This window comes from Mixophyes fleayi, chromosome 11, assembly GCF_038048845.1.
Source record: "Mixophyes fleayi isolate aMixFle1 chromosome 11, aMixFle1.hap1, whole genome shotgun sequence".
Classification (NCBI taxonomy): Eukaryota; Metazoa; Chordata; class Amphibia; order Anura; family Limnodynastidae; genus Mixophyes; species Mixophyes fleayi.
Window position 1 is genome coordinate 5,786,278 of NC_134412.1, and position 18,088 is coordinate 5,804,365.

The window sequence follows — 18,088 nt, forward strand, 5'->3', positions numbered from 1 at the left end:
CTACAGCACTAGAGAGTCACATATTGCATAGGTCTGAATGATAAAAAAGTATAAAAAAACACTTTTTGAAGCGTAAAACAAAGTTAACTTTTCAATATACTGTATGTTCATCTATTCTCTAACCAGTCCTGAGCCAATACACACAGCCACCCCTAATTCTTGGGTCCATGCTTGGATAATTGAGAGCTCAACCCTGGAACAGCGTTTCTGGATAAAATTATGAACAAGAGCAGAGTGCCCTTTAGAACTACAGAACGTTGGGGAAATAAGAGGGAGAGAAAAACTAAAAACAGTTTTTAACGTTTGAGATAATGTGTTTCAAATTGTAAAATTTATCTGCCAGGTGTCAGCAACCTGATAGCTTGATCAGAACTTTATACAACACCAGTTTGTTTATATGTAGGTGATATTAGAATGTTCTTTAGAATGTTAATATAATATACATATTTATATACAGACTTAGGTATTCGCATGTTAGAGATTTGGACCCTTTCCTGAGCATCTCTTTGATTCCACCCACACAGACTCTCCATCCATTCGCAGCCTTAGTGACCCCACGGAGGTGGATCTGGGGGCCAGAGCCGAAATCGTGTGCACGGCAGATGCCAATCCCACTACTGACACCATGTTTCAGTGGAGGTGGCTGGTAGGACATGTTTTACTGGTCATTTGTGTCTCCCTGTAACATTTTTATGCTCTCCTGTGGCCGGATATGTTGCTTTTCTTGTAATATCAGTTCTTAAAAACCTAAGAATGAAGGAGGTGGTCCTAAAGCTGGACTTTGAAGTCATGTTTTTCTACTCTTCCAAATGTGTGTATTTTTTAGGTGGACTCACAATCCCTCAAAATTAAGTGCATCCCTTTTCCTGGGTCAGATCCATTTATCGGAAAGTGGATATGTCAAAATAGGTGCATCTACTAAAATTGTATTGTTTTTCCGTTGGTAAACGACCCTTATGTCTTAACAGGGGGATGAGGAGAGAGATTTGTCTACGTTGGAACGTCAAGTTGATGGCGCCGTTGGCCGTCTGATTATCAATCAGACAAACAGGACAGACGCAGGGCGCTATGAGTGTACCGTGGATAACGGAGTCCCGCCATCCATCAAGGCCGACGCCCGTTTGATTGTGCGCTGTAAGTGAAAAGACGGCTCATATCCTGGCCCATAAAATGTATCCCAATACCACCAACGTCATAATAATGCTTATTACTAGTTATTAATAATGTTACAACATTTCTAGAAAGTCTTAAAACAGATTGTCAACACCATCATCTGTACTCTCAGTGAGTGAGTGACACCCTTTATCATTATCATGTACTACAGTGCTGTACGTAACACACAAGTATTGTACGAAGGAGGCTACTGGGTATAGAATACAGTCTAGATGTCGGAAGGGACAAGGAACACAGATTTAATGTTAAAACTGACAGCGTCCATTGATGATTGGAGGAATGGAAAGAGGAAGAGTTTCTGTATATTATATATCCCTCGTTAATAGACTCTAATGTATAAGGCCCAGAGAATAAGACCAGATCATGACAACTGCTTCTCATGTACAAAATAAGAACAATTATACTGTGTCATTGGTCAGTAAAAAAAATAAAAATAGGGACAATCCTTTAAAACCCATCATTGTCCGTAGGAATTAAGCAAAATTGGCAGAGAGTTTGTGTAAACGAGCTTACGGAAAACAGTGGCCGGTTCATGGTAGGTTAACAACCCACAAATAATTTCGGGGTGCGAAAGTAGTTCAGCTTCAACTCGTGCAATGGAGAAAGGTCACAAATGGATCCGTCAACCAAACCGCGGTGGGTTTGGTCACTTCTAGCTCGGTGAGCAAGGAGAAGAATTACAGTTTTCTTCAGTAGAACATCAAGACCCAATTTGGGGTTTGCAAAGACAAGCATAACGTTTTTGGGAGATGAACAAAGTTAGTGACAATATCCAAATCCGATAAGAGGTCAGATACAAATGTCATCCGCTGGAATCTTAGAGAATTGGCTTAGACTCCCTGAGGTGTGTGAGAAATGGACTTATCGACACTGTTGTATCTTCTGTCCTTGCAGTTAAGCCAGAAATACTGAAGGGGGTGCACTTGAGTAAGGTAGCAGTACCTGGCGACGGAAAGAGCACAACGGGTCTTGTCTGCAAAGCCGAGGGAATCCCAACTGTCGCCTTCAGCTGGGCGAAGAACGGGGTCACGTTGGACTTTAAAAACCCCAGGTAACTTATCTCTCCACCGCGATGTCCATGATGGAACCTCTGAGAAACATTTAGAGGAAACCAATATTCCATCGTTATCTCCATTCCATGGTCTGTCTTAGGTACTCCATGCAGATATTTCACGAGCTGTGGATTCACACCAGCACGCTGGTGATCGCCAATGTGAGCGCGGTCCACGACTACGCCATCTTCACCTGTACGGCAACCAATGCTCTTGGCTTGGACAGTTTCTCCATCCATCTCGTCAGCACAAGTAAGTCTATACCCCTGTCGTCCCTACTAATCGTCAATGTACCTGCTGATATGGTAGTAGCTGAAATATAAATAGCAAACGCTCTACCAGGACCTTGACAAATGACTAACTTATCTTCGCTCCGCTGTTGTGTGCAAGGCCGCCCCGATCCTCCCTCCAGTCTGAAAGTCCTCAGCTTCACGCATAATTCGGTGACCCTGGGGTGGAGCCCGGGTTTTGACGGGGGACTGGAGCAAAAGTTTCGAGTCAGGTGAGTGACCTGTGTAAACTACATATAGTATTACAGTATATAGTATTATCATCCCAAACCTTGGATAGTTATGATGGAGAATGAATTCTCATTGTATGTTTGGCTTCTAAAATCCGCCCCTATATTATAATAATTATTATTATTATAATTATTATTATATTAAGCGGCTTTTGGGGTATTTTTTAGCTGAATACAGTAAGCTGTGTTTTATGAAACTTTGTACCAGAAAAGGTGCTTTAGTTTTATATTAATGTCTACGAAGAAAAAATTGAGCATCATAATCTGAAAAAAAAAATCATAATTATTTCTCTTTGGTCATTTTGAAATGTTTATAGTCATTTAATGTAACAACTTTAGCCACAGCTGTTCTAAGAAAAGTAATAAACTACCTTCCCCCAAGTGTACGTGTATTTTTTAATTTATGACAAAATGCTAATTCTCCAGACCTGGTATCTTGCGCTTTTTCAAAAACCCAGGTATCCTGCGCCATCTTGTGGTGAAATAGTAATACTGCACTAACAAAATAAGTATCCAGAAAAACAGCGCTCAAGTGTACCCTAATATCTCTTAGAAACTTGTAAAAATAATATAAATGCCGGACGTCAAGGCATCTCCTGTAGGTGAGTCCCTAAGCTAGTGACTAGCTTAGGGACTCACCTACAGGAGATGCCTTGACGTCCGGCAGACTTTTATGTTTGAGAAAAATGATCGGAGAGCAATATGAACTAGCTGGATATCGGATCATTCAAGAGAAGAGTGACAAAAGAACCCGTTACATGCTCATCAAAATACATCTTCTGGTAAGAATTCATTTCTTACGATTTTACTTGGAAGTGATGGTCGGGTGGAAGTAGCAAGTACTATTATTGCCTCATGAATGAACTATTACTGCACATCCAGCATTGAAACAATTGTTTATGAGAAGTTGCAACTTGTACATTTTTTTGATTAGAACATTTATATTATTTTTACAAGTTTCTAAGAGATATTAGGGTACACTTGAGCGCTGTTTTTCTGGATACTTATTTTGTTGTTGTTATGAATTTGCAATAGGTCTGTGTATCCTGTTATATCTAAGAAATTTGGCAGCTCCTGTGATCATTGAGCGCTGACAGTTTTTTCTGTTTTATATTTGAATTAGTAATACTGCACTGTTGCTTTGCAGGTACCGGTGGAGTGACTCGGATAGTTTCATGTATGTAGATGTCTTCCCTCCGCAGTCCACAGTGTTCACTATCACGGGACTGAAGGGCGGTACGGCCTATAACTTCTCGGTGAATGCCATCAACGCACTGGGAGACAGCGACTACGCCGACGGCGGGGCTGTGCTCACCGTCACCACACAAGGTTAATGGACCATATATACAGGATATATTTAATATTTTCATTTCTTTTTACCCCCTGCTGAGTGAGAGGCACCACGATAATCTATGCCTAGGTCTTAGCTTAGTGAGAACGAAGCTGTTGTCATTGCTCTGGCCTAAAATTTAAATAAAGCTGGATGTTCAAAGTGGTGGCATACAGTGAAGCAGCAAAACAACAGCAGCGTAAGACTGTGGGTGGGGATTCACTACTGATGCCCAGTTAATGACGGAGTCATGGGTTAAGGCTGGTGGGCTTTGTATGCCAGGGCTCCTGTTTAGCCCCAGTCCGGCCCTTCTCAGTACCCTCTTACTGTACCCAACTTTCTGTGATTTTTAATAATATTTATTTTGGGAAATGTTTTTCCAGAGGGCACCCACGTGGAGTCGAAACCTGGAGAGCCAACGCCTGCTGTCCCGATAACAGGTGAGACACGGAGAGAATATGGGAGCGATCGGATGATCAGAGGGGTCGGCCACCCAGCCGCAAGACCTTAGGGGTTAATATAGTCTGAGACTAAGAGGTGGATTTATCAAACCGGCTAAAATGTAAAAGTGGAGGTTTTGCCCACAGCGACCAATCAGACTCTAGTTATCGTTGTCTAGCGTGCGCTAGGTAAATGATAGAATCTGATTGGTCGATGGGCAACACATTCACTTTTCCTTTTTAGAAGTTTTGATAAATCTACCCCATAGAATAATTTGTCGAATTTACACCATAAATGCCCTGTAGACAAGAACTAATGGACCTGTTTTTACCTGTCTAGTGGTGATATAGGGCCTTATTCATTTATGCCAACATTCAGAGAGCAACTTGCTTTTTTTTCAAAACGCACGTAAATTGGCTCTGCGCGCTCTCCTGAATTCATCAAGGAGCAGATCTGAAGATACGTGCGCAGGATACGTCCAATACCTATGTGGATTATACATTTGTAAAAGAACGCACAGAAAAATAAATATAGAATTTATGTCACCAGTTAAAAATATTGGTATTAATAATAAAACAGTAACAAAAAGTTGCTTTTTTAAAAAAAAAAAAAAATAATTGTTTTGCCATAAAGTATATTCATTAAGATAGTGTTTATGTCTACTAAACATAAAATACATTTTTACAGTTGCTCCTGATTGCAAACACATGTTATAGCATGTATACGATGTCATCATTACTGATCAGGACTTAGACTAGTCCTGTAGCTGGAGCAAGAGATATGGCAGAAAAATAAGGACCATTGAGATGTCCAAAGCTTGTACCGAACGTGGCTACGCGCTCTTGAATTTGGCACGCCCTTAATGTACACTGACTACGGCAAAATGCCCCTTCCCTGCCCGCTCATCTCCGATATTGTAAGCCATACTTGGCAACCTTTCCCCGTTGGCTTCAGGGAGATCCCAGGGCAGAAGGGCGTGCGGGGGCGTGGCTTGATGAATTGCATCATTTTGGACCCACCCCCTAAACGATTGTCACAATTTTGGCCAATTACTTATCTATTGTGGGGGCGAGAACCGGGAGATTGTCCGGGAGGTCTCCCAGAAATGCAGGAATCTCCCGGAGAGTAGGCCACTATGCGTTAAAGAAAAGCAGCTAATGAATCTCTAGAGACTGAAGTGTATTTTACATTTCTGTCGCCATTACTGAAGTCCTGTTGTCTTATCTGTCGGTCTTTGATTAAATCTTGGTCTCCATGAAAATGGCTCCATAGTCATCAATACATGGACATAGGACACAATTTCTGAACTTTGTCATCATGTCACAGATGGCGAAGCCAACCACGTCTTGTACTGGCTCAGTGTCAGGGAGAACATGAGTGACTGTAACTTATTCAGGACGTATAAAACGCTGATGATTAGTAATAACGTAGATGTGGTTACTGAGGACAGGTCTGACTGAGGATTTTATTACAAATCTGAATGTGTTTAACCAGATCTAGAGGTGAAACTTTGTGTAATAAGTGAAGGTATACTAATAGGATCAGAATACTGTGACTATATAAATACATTATTTCCTATCTTCCTGTACAATGATTAGTTATCGTTATCGCTGTCATTCATATGTGTGATACCGCTGCTTAGAGTTAGATAAGATACATACATTACATGTCAGGAGACCAGGCTACAGCCAGCTGATGGTGTGAAGGTAACGACAGGTTCTCCTTGTCATTCATTACCCAGAGTCCTCGGTGTGGACACCCTACGTCCTTGGTGCGATTTGTGCTGGAGGGGCTCTTCTCCTTTTAGGTAATGCGGGGCTCGTCTGCTGCCTGGTGAGAAGACACCGAATCAGGACCAAAGAAGGTAACTATATAAACACTGAACTATTTATTAAAGTGTTTCAAAAGTCAAAAATGTATTACAACCAAGCTGGCATTAACTGCATTTTCCACATTGGGAAATCAGGACACATCTGGTGGCACCCTGGGTCCACCTTGACTAAACCCTGCCGTCTTGACTGCTCTGACAACCTGCAGGCCACGCCCTCTTTCTCCACCCTAAGATCCAGGTTCTGTCTAGTGAAAACAAATGTCCTGTTGGTTGCTACGGGTTACAGATCCTTTATGCTATGTGCACCAAGTCATTACATACAGTATTATTGTGTTTGGAGATCTGGGACCTGATTGTAACTTAGTTTCTGCTCATAAGGAAATATGTCAAATTATAACTGATGTGTTTGTATCTAGCATCAAAAAAATATGCTAATATATAGCAACCTCTGGCTCTCCGACTGGGGTGCAATAACAAGTCCCAGCAGATCCTACCTCTGACTTATATGATAATCCCTTATATAATACAAGGCACATACGCAGTCATTGTTGTGTATCCTTTATACATACAATATATAGACTTGTAGATACATGGATACAGTGTATTGTCATATAACAATATCCGTAATAATATTCCCTGTGATGTATGAAGGCGCCCATATTCCAAATGTACGCCCTTGTACCCATGTCTATAATTTAAATGACTCTACGGTCTGCTTCATTCTTGCAGAAAATGCCTGATAACAGAGGACAATAGCTTGCTGTCGGCTGCACTGTAAACCTAATGTCAAACATTTAATGTTACTTTTAGCTCCTTTTTATAAGCCGTCTTGTATGCTATGTTTAGTGGTCCTTTACTTTGTTGATATAAGTTTATTATTTAAAATATATAAATAGTCTTTAGATTTAGATCTATTTTTATCTCTCCCGCAGGAGACGCAGTGAAGAAGGACGACAGGTGAGATGACAGGGGACAGATTTCTATGTCTCTATGTTACTTCCACTCACAGGTTTATTTAATAACACGGAGCAAACGGCCCAAGCGTGATTTAATCTGTAACGACCAATCGCATATCGCCTTATGGTCAGTCTAGAGCTAAAGTTATAAAAGCTGATATCTGATTGGCTGATGCGATTTACAAACTCACAGCACGTTTCCTGTTCGATTTACCATCTGTACCGTTCTGTATTTGAGTGTTTCTGATATTTTTACCAACCATCAGTAAATTATCTAGCAATTGTCAATAGTAAGAAAAAATATACATCAGTAAAAATATAACAACCCCTGACATTCCCTTCAGCAACGAGCCCCCTGTGTACAGATTTGGCAAATCGGTTACTCATACAGTTTAATTTAATAACATTGATTTTGTGATGTCATGGACATGGGCGGGGCCAGGTGGAAAGGACCCGCCCAGTCACGTGACCGTACTGGCATGGGCAGGGCTTTGTAGAGTCTTGGTACAAAATTACCATTGATGATGATGATTTTTTTTTTTTTTTACTTGATCTCTCCTGACCTTTGTGATCTTGGAATCTGTCTGAGATCAATGATAGTGTTTTGGCTTCTACTTAAGAGCAGACAAAGGGCGTCCTAGCTCCAAAAATTCCAAGATCAAGAATGACTGAATAATAATGTGCACTGACTAACTGAGTAAATGCTGATAGGACATTAAGAAGAAGAGAGGCTTTGGGGATACAGAGCTTCTGTCTGTGATCTGTAGAGCTGTTACTGAACATCGTGTGTTACTGCTCTTTCTCTGTAACTTTACAGCACACCTCACGGCGCCCTCAATGAGTACGGAGACGGAGAACTGATCAACGCGCAGGCGAAGAAGACTCTGCTGATAGATAGTGGCTCAGACTTGAGCTCCAGCATTTATCAGGTAAGCAGGACTTTGGGGATAAGAGGAGACCCCGGTGGTGGAGTTTAGCCTCATCTGTTCCATACTTTCTGCTTCTTCAGGACAGCATCTCTGAGTCTGGACTATACTACTACCCAACCCGGGACTATCAACCTTCTCTCTCTCCTCAGTATGAGAGTGTCGAGAGGGGGGACCCTGGGCTACAGAGCTGGGCCGGTAAGTACCATCTAACTACCAGTTCAGTGTATTCTTTCCAAGGTGCAACAAGACTCGGATCAGCCCCTGGTTCTCCAGGTCTCTGCAGAAACATTTCCTTGCAGTTCCCTGGATCCCAACGTCAACCTAACTTCCTGACCTTACACACAACTGCCCTGAACTCTGTCTTGTCTAGTGAGCTGGTACTTTGCTTATCAGTCAGCAGACCCCTGGTCAGACTGATTTGGGGGCTCAAGTTCCTCTGTAGGTCCAACCAGCCGAGCCTTCATATGCTGTACCCTAAAGGAGCCAGTGTCAATTACCAGAGGAACAAAGATACTTTCGCCAGCTTAATAAGATAGAAGAGTGTAGAAAGGGGGATTAGGAGCTCCCTTTCTGAATTTGAGAAAGCTCTAAACAGTGTAACTAACATTTAATATTTAATATTAATATTAATATTAATTGAATATTTAATATTTAATATTTAATTTCATGCGCACTTAATATTCTATAAACAGTTTAAAGTCGCTTGATAAAGGTAATTATGCTTAGTTTAACTCGGGCACACGTTGCAGTCTGTTCATTTGACTTGACCACAGAATTGCTGGACCTGTGAGCAATTTGACCACACAGGTAGTAACCTGATTGCACAGATCTGGTTGGACGTCCGTGACGGTGCAATTTGGTCTGTACCAATCACGATGCACAGCCAAAGACCTCCTGGGCTAGTTGATGGAAGTTCTACCAATCAGATGACATCTGATCTAGTTTACATTGTCTTCTGTCCTTAGATAGACAATAACTGTTATTAAGGGACTTTGAAAGTCATTACCTCGTTCTTGAGGGTTTTTCTAGTGTCCCTTTAATATTAAGCATGTGGGGCCTGTGACAAGCCCATGTATGACAACATTAATGTTGTTACAATGCTACCCCACAGTTGCACTTTTGCAGAAAAAAAACAATTTCTATGATCTTTATTTTTAATACAGCATCAATCACATTACCCAGCACTCTACGGAGGCTATGTGGCAATTCACATCAGTCCCTGCTCCAAGGCTTACAATCTAAATTCCTTAATAAACACACACAAGGGTCAATTTTTGTCAGGAGCCAATTAACTTACCGGGAATGTTTTTGGAGTGTGTGTGTGGGGGAAACTGGAGCACCCGGAGGAAGCCCACGCAAACAGAGGGAGAACATACAACCTCCACACCGATAAGACTCCGGTTGGGAGTTGAGCTCATAAACCCAGCACCGTGAGGCAGCAATGCTAACCACTTCGCCACCATGATGTCCCAATTTCTAGATGCAATTTAAAGCCATGTAATAGAAAAACTTTTTAAACACACAAAGCGCCGCATGTAATAAAGACAGACCGGCTGCCCCCACACGATCATGAATAAGTTAAGATAAGGATCCAACTTGTCACATGTCTCTTACAGAGGGCGGCTATGAAGACTGGTACGGTACCTCTGATGCCCACGAATACGAGGAGGTCCAAGGAGTTTACCCGCCTTACTCCCGGACAAAATGGCAGCCCGGCATCACGGTTAGTCCCGTGAATTCAACATTCCGGAGAATCATTATTTTTTATCTAAAAGCGTTATCCAATCAGATCTCCTCCCTCTTTATCTCCGTAGGTCAGACCGAGAGGGAACGTCCAATGGGAGGGTCTGCAGGAGCCCGAGGGAGTCTACGATGAACCGGACTCAACATCTGCAGCCTACGAAACCACCTACGGAGGACGAGGACACTTAGTGTGACCTGGAGAGACTTTCCTCCAACTTCTAAATCAGCGCCCAAATTCTATTTCACATCCTGGTTCTCCGAGCCCTTACAGTCACTCCAAAAATGAAACAACACTCCCTTTCCCCAATTGTAAACAATTGCCATAAACTAGACCGTCACTCAATTTATGTTTTCTAGATCCAGAAAATGTGTCGGGGTTTTTATTAAAGTGGTAAAATGCAGCCGGTAGTCCCTTAGTATAATAGAGGTGGAATGTTCTAGGAGTTTTAGCTTAAAAAAAAGTCCCTGAAGTTTGACAAACATGTTTGATACGTTGTATTACAGAGGAGATTGTAGTATTTTTACAATTCTGGGGATGTAACAACAGCTCTGTTTGCACAGAAAATGATTGAATGAGTTGCTTACTGAACGCTGCCATATTTCTGTGAAAGTTCCATATCCCAAGTCACAGACTCGGATCAATTAATTGCCTTAGTTGCAAAAATATATGAGATTTTATTTTTTATCTCTTGAACTTTTTCCATCCCATATTTTTTTGTTTAATAGATGATTGGTAACAAACATGTATGTGATCATGCTGTCAATATATATATATGTACTTGGTCCATACGCAGATGTTATTGTCTGACCTGATTTAGTGACAATTCAATACTGATCTGATGGGGATCTGGCAAACAGGGCGACGTAAAACATTTTTTCAAATGACCCGATATGGACATGTCACTAGGACAAGATATACGTCTTTTACATGGCGTTCCAATAAATTATTCTTTGTATTTAATTTTACTAGGCTAAAAACGTGCTATGAAACACAGACGTTTAGAATGTAATATCGTATTTTACAATAAAAACTTAAAAATTTAAAGTATGGAGAATATTTTGTCTTTAATAATGCGCTGTTGGGTTTAAATTAGGGATGTGCACCGGCGACTTTTGGTGTCTCGTGTTTTGTGTTTTGGATTCGGATTTTCGTGATGTTTTGGGTTCGGATTTGTTTTGCAAAACACCTGCCGAAAGGTTTTGGTTCGGATTTAAGGTTTTGGATTCGGATTTTTTTTGAAAGTTTTTGGGCTTATTTTTACTCCTACGCTATTATTAACCTCAATAACATTCAATAACAAGCATTTCCACTAATTTACAGTGTATTCTGAACACCTCACAATATAGTTATTAGTCCAAAACGTTGCAACGAGGTATCTTTCTGGACTGCGTAGAGGAGTGGGTCACCACAATATAATAAGAAAACCATCAACTGATCTTAATCGCACCAAAAAATGTACCTGGACTGCGTAGAGGAGTGGGTCACCACAATATAATTTGGGGTGGCCCCGGTACTATATTTGATACCGGGGCCACAATATAATAAATAGTTACACCCTCAACTGGTCAGAATTCCACCAAACAAGTATCTGGACTGCGTAGTGGGGTAGCCCCGGTACTAAATTTGATACCGGGGCCACAATACCTCCTCCAAGTTCCAAGTGTAGTGTTTATAACATATTAACACTACACTAATTCTAGCACGTCAATACCTCTTGTTTTAAATAATGACAGGGCATTTAACTTTTGATTAAATCTTTTGAATTTGTTGACATTTTCTTTTACTTTTTGAACATCGCAAACAACTGTTGAATGGTCACATAATGCCAAAAAAATAGTTGCAAGATGGAATTGTCCTTGGGCCCTCCCACCCACCCTTATGTTGTTGAAATAGGACATGCACACTTTAACAAACCAATCATTTCAGCGACAGGGCCTACCAAACAACTGTGGCTGAAATGATTGGTTTGTTTGGGCCCCCACACCAAAATAACAATTCATCTCTCCCTGTACAAACTAAACAGGCTCTACTGAGGAAAGATGTCGTCCTCATCCTCAACCTCTGATTCCTCTCCCCCTACAGTGTGTACTTCCTCCTCCTTACACATTATCAATTCGTCCCCGCTGGACTCCACAACCACAGGTCCCTCTGTACTATCTTGAGGGCAGTGCTGTACTTCATTGAGGAATTGATTATTCATTTTTATAAACATCATTTTTTTTGTTGTGAGGAAGCAACCTCCTTCGCCGCTCACTGACCAGGTTCCCCGCTGCACTAAAAACTCTTTCCGAGTACACACTGGAGGGGGGACAACTCAGGTAAAATAGAGCCAGTTTGTACAGGGGCTTCCAAACTGCCTTTTGGAGTTCTACCACGTCACTACCTCTAGTTAATTTAGATTGCAAGGCTTGTAAATACTTTGAAGATAAAAAAGCAGGCTGCACAGACTGTGGAGCTAGAAAGTGAAATTAAATGGACCACGTTACTTTGGTGGCTATCTATGCCCCCCCCCCCCCGCCCTACACTTGTAGTTGAATATAAAAAAAGCAGCCTGCATAGACTGTAGAACTAGAAATTCAAATATACAAAGAAATGGACAAAGGCAGTTTGGTATCTGTCTGCATCAGATCCCCTCTCCACTAGGAGTAAAATAGAAAACTATTCAGCCGTTATATAATCTAGAATATAAATAGAAATTGAGAAAGGCAATTTGGTATCTGTCTGCATCATAATCATCAACATCCTCCTCAGCGCCAGCTACATCAATATCCTTCTCCCGGTGTACAACATTCACACCTTCATTAGCCAAATCTGTAACTGGACTGTGGGTGATCCTTCCAGCATATGCAGAGGGCGTGCTGCAAATGGTGGATGGAGTCATCTCTTCCCGTACAGTGATGGGAAGGTCAGGGTTCACAACCAACAACACCCTTGGACTCGCCTTGGGGATTTGTGATGTCATCTGTTTAGAAGGCAGAGTTCTTTGCTGTATTGTTGTTGTTGCTGACAGCATAACTCTCTTAAATTTTTTGTAGGGGGGGGGGAGGAGTAGGGCTTAGATCCTTGGGTGAAGCTGGACCACTAGTCATGAACATGGGCCAGGGCCTAAGCCGTTCCTTGCCACTACGTGTTGTAAATGGTATATTGCCAACTTTACGTTTTTCCTCAGATGATTTTAAGTTTCTCTTTTTGCTACTTTTTGAGAACTTGGGCTTTTTGGATTTTACATGCCCTGTACTAGGAGATTGGGCATCGGGCTTGCCAGACGACGTTGATGGCATTTCATCGTCTATGTCATGACTAGTGGCAGCAGCTTCAGCATTAGGAGGAAGTGGGTCTTGATCTTTCCCTACTTTATCCTCCAAATTTTGGTTTTCCATTATATGTAGCACAAGAGAGCGTACCCCTAAGCCACACACACTCGGCAAAGCCTTTAAAAATTATATGCGGCACAGGAGAGTACCACTGGACTTATACTGCTGAACCAGTGAACTTTGTAATATATCAGTACCACTGGACTTATACTGCTGAATCAGTGAACTTTGTAATAGCAGTACCACTGGACTTATACTGCTGAACCAGTGAACTTTGTAATAGCAGTACCACTGGACTTATACTGCTGAATCAGTGAACTTTGTAATATATCAGTACCACTGGACTTATACTGCTGAATCAGTGAACTTTGTAATAGCAGTACCACTGGACTTATACTGCAGAATCAGTGAACTTTGTAATAACAGTACCACTGGACTTATACTGTTGAATCAGTGAACTTTGTAATAACAGTACCACTGGACTTATACTGCTGAATCAGTGAACTTTGTAATATATCAGTACCACTGGACTTATACTGCTGAATCAGTGAACTTTTGTAATAGCAGTACCACTGGACTTATACTGCTGAATCAGTGAACTTTGTAATAGCAGTACCACTGGACTTATACACTGCTGAATCAGTGAACTTTGTAATAACAGTACCACTGGACTTATACTGCTGAATCAGTGAACTTTGTAATAGCAGTACCACTGGACTTATACTGCTGAATCAGTGAACTTGGTAATATTGCAGTACCAATGGGCTTATACTGCAGGATTGGTTTTGCAAATTTTGTTGTAATTAATTTTTTTTTTAATTATTTTTTTGTATTTTTTTTTATAACTTTTTTTTAATTTTTGAAACACTTGGGAATAATGGGGAAATAAGAACTATGCCCTTAGAAGCACAGAGCACGGGACACAGGACCACTGGACTGAACAGGACACAGCACAGGACCCAGCTGCACCACTGAACTCAAAATTGACAGAGCACAGCACACAGCACCACTGGACTGATACTGCAGAACACAGCACAGCACAGCACAGCACAGCACAGCACAGCACAGCACAGCACAGCACAGCACAGCACAGCACAGCACAGAACTAAACAGCACAGCACAGAACTAAACAGCACAGCACAGAACTAAACAGCACAGCACGAGATCTACCAGGACAGAGGACCACCTAACACACCCTCCCTCTACCCTGATCAATGCCCGAATGAAGATGGCGGCGACTAGCGGGGAATTTATAGGTTCCGAGTATCGCGAGATCCGACAGCGGGATTATGACGCCGAGCCTCGGTTTCAAGTTTTCGTTTGGCGCCAATACCAGGATCTGTCTTGGATCCGACTCGGATCGGCAACGTTCGGGTGGGCTCGGATTCAGGAAATCCGAGTGCGCTCATCTCTAGTTTAAATGAAATTAAATTAAGATTATAGTTTCCTTTGTCTCCTAAAATGTAGGTTTTTTTGGATTTATTTATTAATCATAAATTGTCTACCAATATTAGACTATACTTAACTATAAAAGATTGATACAGAAACATTCAGCCAGCAATTATCATCGTGGCCAGCAGGTGGCGACATTGTCATAGGAAATATACAATTCTATACCAAATTCTACAATGTTTTTATATATATCTATAATATAAATGCTTAGTGGCGTGTGTTAGTCTGTCTGTGTGTGTGTGTGTGGAAAAAATAAAACCAAGCTGCTGCGCCACCTGCTGGGCGGAGTTATACACTGACTTACTAAATTCTTAGTGTGTGTGTGTGTGGAAAAAAACCTCAGAAAGGGCTGAAATTTGGTATACTAAGATATTTTTAATTTGTTAATTTAATTTGTTAATTGTTAAAAGTGTTTATAAAGATTTAAAAAATATATATATATTTCTTGAAGGAGAAGTGACAGTTGGGAGTGGTTGGTGGTTGCCGGGGGTGACAGTGGGGAGTGGTTGGTGGTTGCCGGGGGTGACAGTGGGGAGTGGTTGGTGGTTGCCGGGGGTGACAGTGGGGAGTGGTTGGTGGTTGCCGGGGGTGACAGAGTGAGAGGAGTGTGATACTCAGGACCGCTGAGAGAGATCCCTGTGTCTGGATAGACATCTGGATAGATGTGGCGATTAAGGTGAAGGATGAGGTGATGGAGAAGAATGATGAGGTGGTGACATGTGGACAAAACCACGTTAAAAAAGGGCGCTTGCGTCGGGGAGTAACGCTCTTCCCCTGAGGAGGCCTGGGCTATGGCCCAAATGCATGACAAGAACCTTTTTAACACCTTAAGTAGCTTGATTTGACTAAAATGCATGAGTATCATGCACGGGTTAACTTGTATATATATATATATATATATATATATATATATATATATATATATATATATATACATAAATTAAGAAGAGAACAATCAGACAAAAAAAATTTATTTCTAAAAACAACTTTACTTGTTCTTTGAATTCTTCTTAACAGCTTATTTGTGTTAAATTAGCATAAACCAGATATTCCAAAACAGGAGATATTCCTATTACATTCATAGTGATACAATGATAAATTAAAACACATCGAAACAATAAATAAACTGTGGAATAAAATGTGTGAAAATTTAAATAGCGTTTTAAATAGTTATAAAAATATGATTTATTTTTTTCTCCAATTATCTCATTGAATCTATTAGGTTTTGATGCTCATTGTTCTAAACCAACACAGTGTAATGTATGCAAATATCCTGATGATAGCAACCAATCAGATTCATTAATTTTTCTAGTAGAGGCTTCTAAATAAAACAAATCTGATTGGTTTGCAGCCCGTTTCTGCACTTAGTATATTAAATAATCCTTATTGCTGGAGTCTTTCATCTGTACGGGCTTCTTGCCCAAACTTTGCAACTCAATAGTACAAAAGACCCCGTCGGTCCTTTCTATATTAAACATAAATTGGACGATATACCTGGTATACACTTGCGATGCAATGCAGGGATGTTCCTATAAGAAATTATTCGGAGGAATAGAGTTAATTTTTAAATTCTAAGGTGTACGTAATCAAGAAACCGTTACCTTTCGATTAATTTTTGCACATTGAGTGAAAAAACTGCAATAGAGATTTGGTCACGTTCTAATCTATAGGTTGGTGTGATAACAAAAAATTTCTACTTGCACCCCTGGGAATATCCCAAATTAATACATTTTAGCATATGAAAATTAGTTGATACACGGCAACATAAATTTGAACAAAGTACACACGTTCCTCGCCCAGTTTTCTGTTGCTTAATACAATAATAAATACCGTTTGGGTGTAAAAAAAATGATTGTGGACGTTCAGTGAGAGTTGAACTTCTCTACTCCACCTGTAGGGGGAGCTATGGTGTAGGGAGTGGAAGTTAAAACACTGATCATGAACTGTAGGTTGGATTCAAACAGCAGACGTTGGATCACGTCGTAGACCAATATGGTCCATAATAATTCATTTCACAGAAATGATTAAGATTGGTGCTTGTTCCTTAGAAAACAAAAACCATCACCATTCGATAATAACAGACGGGAGAATGACAATTAATTCATTAATGACATTTTCCCTCCCATCTACTCAATATTTCTCCCCACTGGTCATTACAATAGTAATGATAAATCAATAATTAGTGGGACAAATTTAATAGCTCATCAGGGCACCCACTGACATTCTGATTGGCGAACCAGAATTCGCCTTCGAAATACCGCGCAGGAGTTATATTACACCATTTTGCAATACAACAGAACTTTGCGTTATTTTATCTTTAGTGGAGAAAACTATTTCTTTAAGGATGTTTAAAAGTTTGTGAAAAGTCACAACCGAAATACTAAATCCTTTTTTCTTTTTTTTTTTTGTGGGAGATACCAATGTGAGGATTGGAAATATTAATTTGCAATACGCTGTTTTCACCAATTTTCTGACATGTTTGAATCACTTGAGGAGTTCTTACTGCGTTATACAGGGGCGGTAAAAGGTCATTTGTAAAAGTGCAGAGCAGCGATGCCGTTTTCTCGAACGTAATAATAATTTTAAAAAAATCTTTGCACATTAAAAAGTGTTAAAAATAGTCCCACAGTCTCATGGTTAATCCAAAATGGGAGAAAAATGAGCAGCATTTCCTGAGAAAATCTAAAGTTTGTAGAGCGAAATGTAATTTCAGGGTGAATCCGCAATCTCGCCAAATTATGTTCCAATTAATTTTTTTTCTAGGGGTGGTTCTAAAAACCAGGATGTGCATCCAGGAACGGGCTATGTGCTCAATAACCCATCCGATTTGCACTTTTACAAATGACCTTTTGTATCCTCAGATGGGGGAATTGGTAATTATTTAAGTTTCCTGAAACCCCAGAACTGGCAATAGGATGGTCTGGGTACAATTGGGAATTTTTCAGTTTTGAGACTTGCAAAAAACCATCTAACTAGCTAAATATCAAATAGCTACTACAGGTTTCTAATGAATGCCTCATTCAAGCAATTGGATCTATAATAAGTTCTGATTGGCTATTTCGTAAGATCATGTGATGAGTCCGCATCAAAGAAACGAGTGTTTGCGGATTTAACTATGAAATATTAGTTTTGTGGCACAATTTCCACCCCAACATTATTGCTTATTTTTCTTAAGCAGTGGAGGGGTTAACAGTTTCACAGAAACCAGAATGTATATAGTGTGTATGGTTATTATAATGAAGGAGGAATAAAACAATATTTTGAGACCTCCTACGTGTCGCTTGCATGTAGCTTCCTAAAAAGTGACTTTTAAAAAGTACTGTGTAAAGTCTCCGCTGGAGATATG

The 18,088-nt window shown here is 40.5% G+C and overlaps 1 protein-coding gene across 1 annotated transcript in view; it reads left to right on the forward strand.

The window, feature by feature from the left end:
• The window catches only part of NPHS1 (NPHS1 adhesion molecule, nephrin), a 28,317-nt gene extending 17,297 nt beyond the window's left edge, over nt 1–11,020 (forward strand). The window contains exons 18-30 of the mRNA XM_075191149.1: nt 525–646; nt 969–1,134; nt 2,068–2,224; nt 2,326–2,477; nt 2,616–2,727; nt 3,893–4,074; nt 4,459–4,515; nt 6,258–6,380; nt 7,280–7,304; nt 8,121–8,232; nt 8,313–8,427; nt 9,849–9,955; nt 10,047–11,020. Coding sequence (XP_075047250.1) covers nt 525–646; nt 969–1,134; nt 2,068–2,224; nt 2,326–2,477; nt 2,616–2,727; nt 3,893–4,074; nt 4,459–4,515; nt 6,258–6,380; nt 7,280–7,304; nt 8,121–8,232; nt 8,313–8,427; nt 9,849–9,955; nt 10,047–10,169 — 1,553 coding nt within the window. The 3' untranslated portion in view covers nt 10,170–11,020. The remainder of the gene's footprint in view (nt 1–524; nt 647–968; nt 1,135–2,067; nt 2,225–2,325; nt 2,478–2,615; nt 2,728–3,892; nt 4,075–4,458; nt 4,516–6,257; nt 6,381–7,279; nt 7,305–8,120; nt 8,233–8,312; nt 8,428–9,848; nt 9,956–10,046) is intronic.
• Nucleotides 11,021–18,088: the final 7,068 nt, after the last annotated feature.